The following is a 13,473-nucleotide window of genomic DNA, read 5'->3' on the forward strand; positions in this document are numbered from 1 at the left end:
CTCACCACTCTTATTCAACCTAGTTTTGGAAGTTTTAGCCACAGCAATCAGAGAAGAAAAGGAAATAAAAGGAATCCAAATTGGAAAAGAAGAAGTAAAGCTGACACTGTTTGCAGATGACATGATACTATACATAGAGAATCCTAAAGATGCTACCAGAAAACTACTAGAGCTAATCAATGAATTTGGTAAAGTTGCAGGATACAAAATTAATGCACAGAAATCTCTGGCATTCCTATATACTAATGATGAAAAATCTGAAAGTGAAATCAAGGAAACACTCCCATTTACCATTGCAACAAAAAGAATAAAATATCTAGGAATAAACCTACCTAAGGAGACAAAAGACCTGTATGCAGAAAATTATAAGACACTGATGAAAGAAATTAAAGATGATACAAATAGATGGAGAGATGTACCATGTGCTTGGATTGGAAGAATCAACATTGTGAAAATGACTCTACTACCCAAAGCAATCTACAGATTCAATGCAATCCCTATCAAACTACCACTGGCATTTTTCACAGAACTAGAACAAAAAATTTTACAATTTGTATGGAAACACAAAAGACCCCGAATAGCCAAAGCAATCTTGAGAACAAAAAATGGAGCTGGAGGAATCAGGCTCCCTGACTTCAGACTATACTACAAAGCTACAGTAATCAAGACAGTATGGTACTGGCATAAAAACAGAAAGATAGATCAATGGAACAGGATAGAAAGCCCAGAGATAAACCCACGGACATATGGTCACCTTATCTTTGATAAAGGAGGCAGGAATGTACAGTGGAGAAAGGACAGTCTCTTCAATAAGTGGTGCTGGGAAAACTGGATAGGGACATGTAAAAGTATGAGATTAGATCACTCCCTAACACCATACACAAAAATAAGCTCAAAATGGATTAAAGACCTAAATGTAAGGCCAGATACTATCAAACTCTTAGAGGAAAACATAGGCAGAACACTCTATGACATAAATCACAGCAAGATCCTTTTTGACCCACCTCCTAGAGAAATGGAAATGAAGACAAAAATAAACACATGGGACCTAATGAAACTTAAAAGCTTTTGCACAGCAAAGGAAACCATAAACAAGACCAAAAGACAACCCTCAGAATGGGAGAAAATATTTGCAAATGAAGCAACTGACAAAGGATTAATCTCCAAAATTTGTAAGCAGCTCATGCAGCTCAATAACAAAAAACAAACAACCCAATTCAAAAATGGGCAGAAGACCTAAATAGACATTTCTCCACAGAAGATATACAGACTGCCAACAAACACATGAAAGGATGCTCAACATCTTTACTCATTAGAGAAATGCAAATCAAAACTACAATGAGATATCATCTCACACCAGTCAGAATGGCCATCATCAAAAAATCTAGAAACAATAAATGCTGGAGAGGGTGTGGAAAAAAGGGAACACTCTTGCACTGCTGGTGGGAATGTGAATTGGTACAGCCACTATGGAGAACGGTATGGAGGTTCCTTAAAAAACTACAAATAGAACTACCATATGACCCAGCAATCCCACTACTGGGCATATACCCTGAGAAAACCATAATTCAGAAAGAGACATGTACCAAAATGTTCATAGCAGCCCTATTTACAATAGCCCGGAGGTGGAAACAACCTAAGTGTCCATCATCGGATGAATGGGTAAAGAAGATGTGGCACATATATACAATGGAATATTACTCAGCCATAAAAAGAAATGAAATTGAGCTATTTGTAATGAGGTGGATGGACCTGGAGTCTGTCATACAGAGTGAAGTAAGTCAGAAAGAGAAAGACAAATACTGTATGCTGACACATATATATGGAATTTAAGAAAAAAAAATGTCATGAAGAACATAGGGTAAGACAGGAATAAAGACACAGACCTACTAGAGAATGGACTTGAGGATATGGGGAGGGGGAAGGGTAAGCTGTGACAAAGTGAGAGAGAGGCATGGACATATATACACTACCAAACGTCAGGTAGATAGCTAGTGGGAAGCAGCCGCATAGCACAGGGAGATCAGCTCGGTGCTTTGTGACCCTCTGGAGGGGTGGGATAGGGAGGGTGGGAGGGTGACGCAAAAGGGAGGGGATATGGGAACATATGTATATGTATAACTGATTAAATTTGTTATAAAGCAAAAAATAAAAAATAAAATATTCTACTTCCTAAATGAAGCACTACTTTTTAAAATACAATTTTTTTGCACAAAATCCATTACCAGCTGTATCTTCAGTTATGGTAACACCAAATGACTGGAAGTGTTGATTAAATACTCCAATATTTAGATTTGTGTGTTTAAATTATTACTTTTATATAATCTTTGTGGAAATGCAATCCATTAGTCTTTCATCTATAGAGATTTTTCTTCATTATTTTGCATTCTTTATCTCAGACCTTCTCTGAAACAACAGGTAAGGCAATCAAAACCCACAGTATGACTTCATTCATGAATGTAGAATTCCCTCCTTGTTCCAACATGAGAAATATGGCTAAGGGCAGAAATGAAGATCCTTGAATCACTATGAGCTGGTGGGCCAATCTCCATCTCCATTGCTTATGAAACACTCTACCACATTCCTCAGCCACTTCTTGGTTTTTGGCCTTTATCCTGTTATCATATTGGATGATCTCAACATCCTGCTCATAAAATATCCAAACTTCAGAGCTCAGCTTTCCCAATTTCTAGGGTCTTTCTCCCTGCTCAGCCACACCTTAACTTTATCACTATCTAAAGGAGCTCCATTGCCAAGTTCACTGTGTTTCAACTGCCACTCCTGATCACAATGTCCTTGTCCTTAGAATATTCTGTGTTCCTAGATAACCTTCATTATAGGTAAGCAGTCATGAGTGCCCTCTTTGCTTCCTAAGGCTATCAGCATCCTCCTGCCTCAGTCATCGCTGTATTCAATCAGGACCCATTTTCATATCATACAAATCCACGTCCCTGTAATCCAACACCAGGTCTTCTGTGCCAACCACCTACCTGAATCTGACCTCCCAACTGTTCTTACCACTCACAATCCAGGGCTCTGGGTATTGTTAAAAAAAATCCATGAAAACATGGTTATCAATCTTTCCTGGACATATTCATGATGTTTAACTTCAATGGCCCTTTATCCCTGACCAGGAGTCCCTTATCTCTTGTAGAACCTGATCCTGGCTGTTCTCAACTGTTTCTACAATCTCCTCTCACAGCAGATGACCACTCCTTCCTCACACTGTTATCCATCTGTCCAACCAACCAATTTACTGTCCAAAGTTCTATGTTTCAACCAATCCTCTCTTTTGTCCCAGCACAGAAGAGCTTTTCCCTTGGTGCCTCCAGGCCTCTCCTCAGTGCTAGAAGAACATTCTCTTGGCTCTTTTCCTCCTGCAAGCTACAACACACTTTCCCATACTCTTATACATTTTCTACAATTATAGCCCATGCTAGTTGACTCATTGCTCTCCTGAACTATTTGCACAGGACGTGAATCACTCAACCCAGAACCCTAACTAACACGGGAGTTAGAGGCACAGTGGAAAATCCACATGTAACTGATAGTCAGCCCTCCATATCCACGGATTCAGCCAACAGTAAATTGTGTAGCACTGTAGTATTTACTACCGAAAAAAAATCTCCGTATACCTAGACCCATGCAGTTCCATCCCATGTTGTCCAAGGGTCAACTGTATTCTCCCGGTTCTCATGCCATTTCCAACTCTTTATTTTCACTTCTCTTTAACCACTCTTTCCCACTTCCATCATCAGCTCGTCTTCTGGGCCATATGTGCACATACCACCCACATCTCCCCATGGAACCTGCACTTCTATTGTATAGAAGTTTATGAAGGCTTATGTATAAAGCACTTAAAAGTGTCAAGTCACCCCCACAGAAAACCACCCCAGAGAGGGTCAGTCTCCCACAGTGGCTCATCTGTATCTAGAACAGATCACATTGTATAGCTATCTCTCTGATACTGGGACCAGACCTATGGTAGGCTGATGTTTCCTAAGAAAACATGGTCACCCCTCTCCACAACATTTCTTCCTTACCTAATATGTCTCCCACATGGCCACCAAATTAATCTCTCCTAAATCCCATATTGATCCTCTCATTCTTCTATCAAAAACTTCTAGCAATTTTCTCACAGCTTATAACAAAGACCAAAACTTCTTAGCCTGGCTCTTAAACGCCACATACACCCAAAACTACCAACCAATCTTCTACTGATAACTTCTAAGAGCCCTCTGCCTTATTCTACAAATATACACAGTACTTTCTCCCACCTGTGGCCTCCGCTCAAGCTCACTTATATAACTGCCATGTCTTAGTTCTGTGATTCTCCCTCAGCTCAGGCAATGTTCCCCAGGAGTCAGGGCCTCCTTAACGGCACCCTCCTCAAATTCCTCTTCCTCATCTATGGAGCAAAATGACACCAAACTGCTGTGTTCCTAGCCCATTCAGTCCACAAGCCAAGCACTTTATTTTTGTGTATATATAACTCCCCAACAGGATCGTGAAGCCAGTGATATCAAAGATGATGTTTTAAATGTCTGTAACCCTCACTGTAACTGACAACCAACATCTTTACCACCATCAGCATTTATTTATAATGTGCCAGGTGCTGCTACAAATGCTTTACAATGATCTTGTGCGATATATACTACTATTTTTTCCATATGCGAATGGGCAGCCTGGGTCATAGACAGGGGCCTACACAGAACTTTGAACACAATGGGTACAAAATTATATCTGTGAGTGGATAAGTGTATTACTAATAACCATGCTCTGATACTGTCACATAAGTTAATGTGTCAACGTAGAATGCTTTCCCATTCTTCCCAGCCCAGCAAAATCCTCTGAGTCTTCAAGACCCAATTCAAATGTCACCTTTTCAAGAAAGTCCCCTGCTAACACCCTGGCAAAGTTAGTTGCTCCTTCCAAAAAAACTGTCTTTAATACTTGTAATGTGTCTTCATTATAACACTAAGGTTATTTAGAAGACTGCTCAGTTAGAATGGGTTTCTTCATGGCAGTTTGTTAATTCTCAGAACAACTAAATGGAAAGTAAAATGAATGTAATTTATATCTGCTGACCAAATGAAACAAAAAGAAATGGTAGATCTTATTAGCAATATTTGATCATCATACTCACAAATCTTTTCTGTCACATTCAGTACATGTATCAAGTTATAAAATCTGGTATGGCTAAATCTAATTCAGAAGGTCTATTTTTTCTTTTAACATGTCCAAACAAAGCATTATTCTTAAGAAATGGAGAAGAGACTTACCAGTCTTCTCCTTTCTTCTTCTACTGCGATGAGTAGTCTTGCAAATTCTTTTAGTGACTGAGCTATTTAGAAGATAAGTTTAAAAAAAAAAAAAAAGCATTAACCTCTTTACATTGCTGATATCCAATTGCACAAGAATAAACATTACAATAAAGATACTTATGAATTTGTATATATTCTGTGGTTTTATGTTTTTATAAGCAGGAAACAGTATATACAATAGGATTTCAATGACTAACAGCTATATACAAGAGATGTTTGTGTGCTACAAATTGAAGCTTAGCACATATCAAGTATAATATTTTTTCTTCAAAGGCACTACGGGAATATAGTTTATATATTTAATAAATAAAATTTACACATTAGTAAACAAAAGTGTAGTACTGGAATCACTTCTAAACAGAATCCTACAAATAACAAATTCATTAAATCTATAAGAAACAATAAATCCAGTACTAAGATGTACTTAGTAGCAGCCAGTAATGCAAAGTCTCCCACTGACTTCTTTCTTGAAGCTCAACACATATATACTTAAAAACAGATTCTGTATTCTGTATTACTGTATCACTCCCATATCCAAGGTAATTTAGACGTTTGCTAGTCAGAATGGTCAGAGGACCACCAGCATCAGCATTTTGGGAGCTTGTTAGAAATACAGATGCTCAGGCCCCAGCCCAGAATCTGCATTTTAACAGTATCCCCAGTTGATCCCTTTGCACATTAAAGTTGAGAAGCACTGCCTTAGAAAACTATCTGAACCTCTATTGTTGAGGCTTGGGAAGTGTTCAGGAACTTTGGGAGGACAAACGAAAAAATAAGTAAATAGGGAGTTACAATAGCATATTCTTTAAAAATGCACAGTGCCACACAGTAAACTGTGAAAGATTAATTCATCCACATCGATTTCTGTAACTTATACTTAATGTGAATTATTAACTAAAGTTGGAATGTTTGGATTACAAAACTAACAAAAGAAATAAGGTGAATGCAAATTTTATTTTGATTTAAGCCTTGAACCTTCCCTTCTATGTCCTTATTCTTTAGGCTCCTACCTCTTCCTTCATCCATACTAAGATTGAAAACATCCTGTGAGACCAGAAGTCTAGTAAGTCTGGCATAAAGTCTACAATAAAGGGAGGTGAGTGAGAACAACACATCAAGAGTCTTACCAACAAAACTTATTAAGAAAGAGAAAGAATATTTTCCATTTAAGAATTTAAAATTACAATCTTGGATTTTTCTTCTCTCTTTCCAAAACCACTAGGCTTACACTAACTAAGCTGGTTTGAAATTCTATTCCTATGATTACTTCCCACTGTATTTTATTCAGTTACCAAAACAGAAATCAAAGGATTACCTGGGAGACTCACATTAATCTCATAAACACAGTAATGGCCTTAAAGTAAGTGGAACTTTTCTAAAGTGCTTAAAAATGTGATTTTAATTTCTGCAGAAATAACTATCATTGCTACATTACAACCCAGTTTTGACAACAATAAGTTGAAGAAAAAAACATTTTACAAATAGATAGAAGATTTTAACTGGAGTGTGCTATAGCATATTATATGTTTGTACTTTCGGTAAAGACATATCGAGTCATCATTCTGGCAGCTATCTACTGCCACTGAAGATCTGTTGATGAGCCTGGAAAAAGTCAACAAAGCTTTGAATGATGGAAGGTAATGTTAACATGCCTGCAGAGACAGAAGACAAATATGTCATTCTGGGCTACAGAAGGAGAGGCAACAGGTACTCCTGAGGTGAGAAAATAAGAGGAGATGTAAATAGAAAGAGTACACTAGTTGAAAGTCTGTATAAGAAGCACTTTAACCCCAGATTTTTAACTTAACACCGCCCAACCTTTTTAATAAATATCAAAACAAAAACAAAATACCTTACTCTCATATGCTTCCTTTTATCAGAAGCTATTGGTTAACACACTCTCACAAAACTTGGGAACAAAACATGAAAAGAAAACATGAAATCTAGAAAAGCAAAGAAGCAAATGGAATTCTCAGGACAACACAGAACTATTCTAGGACAACAGTTGTGCCAAAGGTCCAGAGAGGCTCTTGTCTACACTGGAGCAATAGGTTAGAAGCTCCAGGAAATGTCTGCAGAGAAAGAAAAATAGAACTGATCAATATCCTGATGTGTCTAAATGTAATGAGAGGAAATTTACACTCCTTTTTTTTAAAGAAAACTCAAAGGCAATTATAGCTAGTGAGCAAAAATATTCAGGGGGAAAAAATTCCAGAAGTTCCAAAAAAGCAAAATTTGAATTTGCTGCGTGCCACAAATATTTACGTGGTATTTACATTGTATTAGGTATTGTAAGTAATCTAGAGATGACTGAAAGTAATATGGGAGGATATGCATAGGTTATATAGGTTATATGCAAATACTACAGGATTTTATATTAAGGACTTGAGCATTTGTGGATTCTGAAAGCCAGGGGGTACGGGAACCAATCCCCTGCAAATACCAAGGGACAAGTGAATTAACTCCTGGGAAAACAAAGTTATAAAATAACACATCAAAATAATTGAAATAACTGAGTTGTGAGTAATATGTACAAAATCACTGATATAAACATTAAAAATTGAATTCATTTTGCCAAAATGAAGTTTTAACTCTATTGAGAGAAAGGGAAAGGAGCATGTTAGATACTATGAACTCAAGACATAGTGTGAAAACACTATGAAGTGGAAGGATGGTACCTAAAACTAAAAAACAAAACCACAACAACAAGAAAAACTCAAGAAGTAGCAAGGTAATCATGGTCTTGAAAGAAACTGAGGAATGGCTAAAAGTTCAAAGTGGTCTTGAGACAGGAAAGAAGGGAGCAGGGCACAACTCTTAAAAGAATGACACAGCCATTAGGAAGAACAGGATAGGACAAAAACTGGTTAGAACCCATTAGGCCCAAGATGGCAGAAGACTGGACTTCCAGTAGACCTTGAGCCTCATTATACACTCACTGTAATACTTAGCATATGCTAAATGACACACCCACAGGTGTCATAACCATAAAAGACCAAAAAATGGGTGGTGGCATAATTCCTGGAAATCTCCGCCCCCTCTCCACAATAGTTAGAATAATCCTCCCCCCTTCCTTAGCCTATGAAATTACCCAGGCCATAAAAACTAACCTCCCCGTATTTCGGGGCTGTTCTCGCTTTCTTAGACAGACCACATTCTGCCTATGGAATGTCTATCTCTCTAAATAAACTTGCTTTCACTTTACTATGGCTCACTCTTGAATTCTTTTCTGCGCAAAGCCAAGGACCCTCACTTGGTGGTGCATCCCAGGGACTTGCCCAAGACCTGGGACATGACCATCCTATGATACCCCACTATCCTGCAACAGTCTTTCTGAGGAATTAAGTGGCAGGGACTGGTAGAAAAGGAGATTGCTAGTTTTTGTAAAGCCTAAAAAAGAATCTATAATTTTTTAAACAAATAATGAAAAACACTTTATTTTCCTATTAGCCTACACCCTAGGAGGGCACAGACCACATATTATTAATTTTCTCAAAGGGTAAATAAATATCTAGCACAGAGAAGCCTGTCAGCAGGTATTTTTGAAATAAATGAGATTATAACTTGATTTTAGACTGACGTGGGTATACTAGAACCTTCCAGTTGATCAACCCAGAAAATGTTCACTGGCCTACGTAGCAGCGCCCTAGTGGTCTCAGGGAGTATTTTACGATGATGACTTCAGAAGTCCAAAGGTTTCCCCAAGGTAACTGCTACTCCAAAATTGTGGTGTTGCCTTAAATCAGATTTTGGTTACAAGGAAGGAAACTCAAAGTTCTCATTTTGCTGTTGTACCTCTTTGTCCAAAACTTAATGGCCATTTTCTGCTTTACTTGAATGGTTTTCTGGTCTGTTTCCCTTATAAATACTATTTATAGACTCAGTATGACAATAGTAGATTATAATGAGGAAGTCTGGGGAGAAATTTTAACATTTGCAAAAGCAACTGCATGTCTGGTTCCTCACAACGAAAACGACTCTCCTTCCAGCAGTTTTCTGGGTCAGCCCCAATTTGACAGTAACTTTTGTCCCCTCTTTTTCTTTGGTTGATTTTTCAGGGAAATGACTTCAAAAAAACTAAGATTGTTCTCTTTAAATATTATAGTCCTAGTTCTATAAAAGCATACTATGTTTCTTGGTCCAAATGAAGCTTTCAGATTCATCATTTGTTCTATAAGAAAAGAAACAGTCAGGAACACTAAATAATTTATTTCATGAATTAGGGACAGTGGCCTACTAACTTTTTAAACCCATATCTAATGTTTTTCCCTAAATATTTTTCTTTATAATGATGTCAAAGTATCACATTAATAGTTTACTAAGCACAACATAAGGAAAGAAAACAGAAATTAACAATCCTATAACGCAAGTATAAAATAATTCAAGGTATTATCACATAAATTGGGTTTTAGGAGAAAGAGCAGATGGATAGCCAGTCACTTCCCTGCCTGCCCCACCCTCAAAGTCTAACAGGTACCTCTGACACAAATCAGGCAGATCCAAGCTGCTTAGTTAGTGTTCCCCAGCAGTACTCTAGAGATTAGAAGCCAGTATTAGAATCTCTGGTGCATGAGACCCACAAATGCCTTAAGAGGCCATGAAAACTAGAGGGAGTCTATTCTCCACCAGACCTTGGGCACAAAACATATACAAAATGACTCCCTCGGCACTCATCACAGGGCCTTATACAAAATGGCTATGGATTTTGTGACCGTGAGCCATTTTTTCTAAGACTTTGCTTAAGCAAAATCTGAAAACATTTTTTATTACATGCAAATTTCTGATACCCGAATATTTTCTCTTATAATCCATTATTTGTGATGTTCCATATTTTATTTATTAATATTCACATAAATAAAAACCACTGCATTATCCGATTTGGGGGGTCCAGACTAACACTGAATGTAACAGCTGGTCCTGCAATGATAGGTCTTGACAATACCTAGGTGGTATGACAGGAGTTTGATTTAGTGAGAGTAATATTCCAAAAACAATACTTAATACACAGTGGGCTTTCAATAGATGAATTTAACAATACATTCCCACCATCTATTTGCTCTATAAGGAGAAACACACCAACTCTTATTCTAGACTTCATAAAATATTATGAAAAGGATAGGCCAGATACTTTGGAAAATTATGTTAGCTATCCACATTCTTGCCACCTGCATGAAACTTTCCTGGCTGTATTTGCCAGTAATAATCTTTCCCCTTCCTGACCATCTGGACCATGAGATTACTGGAGAGCAATCAAAATGTAGCTTTATACATAAATTTTAACTTTCCAAAAAATTATCGAGGTCAAGACCACTGCTATAGGTTTCCTTTTTACCTCCACAATGTGATATTGGAAAAATACTTTTGGAACAAAAGAAATCTATTATTCAGATGCATTTATGACGGGTCCCAAGAGCATAAACATTCACAAAGACAACAGTTGAATTATACCTAGATAGTGAAGAAGTACGATAATGGCTTCTGTATTTACCAATATCGTAAATTCTGAAACATTCCTGAACTGTATAAAATATCTATTTCCTAACAATTTTTTCAGCAGGCTTAAATTCATCCTACTATTTCTAACTGTGGAAAATCTGTTTAGTGTCTGGAAGTAAGAATGAGCGAGAATAAAGAAAACTATTCCCTGTTCATTGTTGATATAATTCCACAACCTTAAGTACTAAGCATTATATACTATTAAATGTTTCAGCAATTGAACAGCCTGGGCTTTACAGATTTCACAACTATAAGAGCTGAAAAAGCATGTCTCTCTTGCATCTAACCAACATTTATATCATAGTCAGACAATGATGTGCTAAATATTTCTCCTAGGAGTCTTTCCTCAACCTAAACAGCATAAACACATACTCAAAAAAAAAAAGTATAGATCACAAATCCAGTGACATATACAATTATGTCCACAACACGTTTTTTTCACTTTATTAGAGTGAGCAAATCACTTACGAAGTTCAGATATGCTGATGAATAGAGGAGAACTGGGTTAGCAGTAGGATTTAGACTTGATTAAATCTCAAGGAAAACACGAAAACCTGTAAAAGTCTATAAAAGCCAGATTGAACCAATGCAATCATATTTTATAATTCCAGATGATGCCCCAACAGTCGCTTGACTTTTCTATTTGGGTGTGAGTAGGCTCTGTCAAGCTTTTTCTCTGGCACTGACTTTTCATGAAGAATAGGAGCAAGGCAGTAAAACATCAGTACTGAACTGAGGATCTGAGCCAGAGCAGGTGAATCCATCATATCCTTCTAGGCCACATGGAGAATTATTAGAATAGAATCAACCTACATAGCCATGGGACACCCAGCATTACACTACAAAAGCGTGCAATGATCTAACAGGGTATCACAACAGCAGCTCAGGCCTGCAACTTCCACTGAGAGTTTTAATTCTCTGAACACTAAAAAGATCAAAGGTAGCATACTGGCTGAAGTATCCAGTGGAAAGTTTTGGTTCAGGAACAATTTAACCCATAAACAAAGCAGGCAGCACAGTCAGCTTGTGGCATGCCTGAATAATAAATACTATTTCTACAAAACAGTGATATAAAAATTGACACCAACTCTCCCACCAGATATTGCAAGTCTTTGGTAACAATTAATATCCCTACTGAGGGGCTGTCCACTATGTCTGCAATAATGTCATTATTTGCAACCACAAACTCTAGTTATTAGTTTCCAAAAGCCACAACATCAGATAAGATTTTTCCACTCTATTTGTGGCTTCAAGCTCCATGGATGCCTAGTTGCAAAGCCAATAAATTGCTTCCTAAACCAACAGGAAAAAAAAAAAAAAAAAAAGTCACAGGCCCACTGTGGAATGCCGGCTGGTCACTGTAATACACCCTAGTACTCAGAGGAACTGATCTTTCTTCTAGAGCTTCACAGCCCAGCCCGGTGGAATCCAAGGTCTCACGAAAACACAGGCAAATTTAGTTCACTTTGAGGTAACTAAACTGGGTTCTCCACAATGTCCTCCAGGTGGTCAGTCTTTTTTTTTTTTTCATTGCCAAACAAATCAAAAAGCAAGATTAATCTTGAAAACAAGCCCCTGAAAACTTGCATTTAATTTTTTTTATATCCTACCAATGCATCATTGTGTAGCATTGTATTCAGGTGAATTAGGTTTCAGTAAATATGAGATGTATCAAGTTGGAAGAGCATATTAGATATTATTTTGGTAATAAAAGGTTGATATTATAGCATAGTTTTCTAATTAAGCATTAAAGAACAATAAGAAATGCACAACTTGCAAATGAAAACAGTCGTAAAATTAAACTTTTATCCAGTTAGGATAAAACTCTGCAGAGTTAGGAACTGCCTTGTTTCTGCTTCGTCACTTGTTCCATACTGCCATCAGCTATGCTACAATCTGTCTGTCCAGTACTTGGATGCCAGTGTAGACTCTGAACAGGACACAGGAACAGAATCCTCACTTTGGAAGCCACTGGCTTAATATCAAGTGATCTCTTTCTGCTTTCTCTTGTCCCTGTTCATCCTCTAACCATATTAGCCAGATTCATTGCAGGGGGTTCTAACCAGTAATATGTCTCCTTTTAAATTCCCAACTCCTATTCCTAGTGCCTCCCTCCATACCTGGGTTCTCATATTCCTTGGGTCCCTAAGCACTAACCTGTGCTAGACTTTAATCTGATCTATCAAAGTGGGTCCCAACATTGACTGCCACTGTACATTTGGGCTGAGATTCAGAACTTGTGGCCAAAATGTCAATCTTTCATTCTTCTGGTCTAACTAGATACTCAGTCTGGTTTATCTTATCCTCATTGGCGTAATAACTGGACTCAAAAGAAGAAAGATACCATTTGTAAGCCAGGGGCTTCACCTATAAAAGAAAGCTACCACTACTACTATTCTTACAGATTGATAACTACTAAAAGTGAGGAGAATTATGATTCCAAGAAGAAAGTCACAGTGGATGCACAGAAATAATTCTAGACTATATGTCTCATGATTTTCCTTCATATACTCTCTCTGAACAGGGATAGGACCTTTCAGTAATATCTGCTTTGAAACTGCCAAACTACCGGGTAGTTTGAGAATTCTAGTATTATCTCTATATATAGACAGATAGGTAGATTTAGATATAGATGTATAGACTGGGCTTGTTA

The 13,473-nt window shown here is 37.5% G+C and overlaps 1 protein-coding gene across 3 annotated transcripts in view; it reads right to left on the reverse strand.

Moving 5' to 3' along the window:
- Positions 1 to 13,473, reverse strand: part of ARHGAP42 (Rho GTPase activating protein 42) — a gene marked incomplete at its 3' end in the record, with an annotated part of 300,025 nt that overhangs the window by 197,659 nt on the left and 88,893 nt on the right. For all 3 annotated transcript variants that reach the window (XM_081238752.1, XM_081238751.1, XM_081238753.1), the window contains exon 3: positions 5,283 to 5,344. In XM_081238752.1, the coding sequence (XP_081094878.1) occupies positions 5,283 to 5,344 (62 nt within the window). The remainder of the gene's footprint in view (positions 1 to 5,282; positions 5,345 to 13,473) is intronic.

The sequence above is a fragment of the Mesoplodon bidens genome, assembly GCF_964165515.1.
Source record: "Mesoplodon bidens genome assembly, chromosome: 7".
In the NCBI taxonomy this organism is placed as follows: Eukaryota; Metazoa; Chordata; class Mammalia; order Artiodactyla; family Ziphiidae; genus Mesoplodon; species Mesoplodon bidens.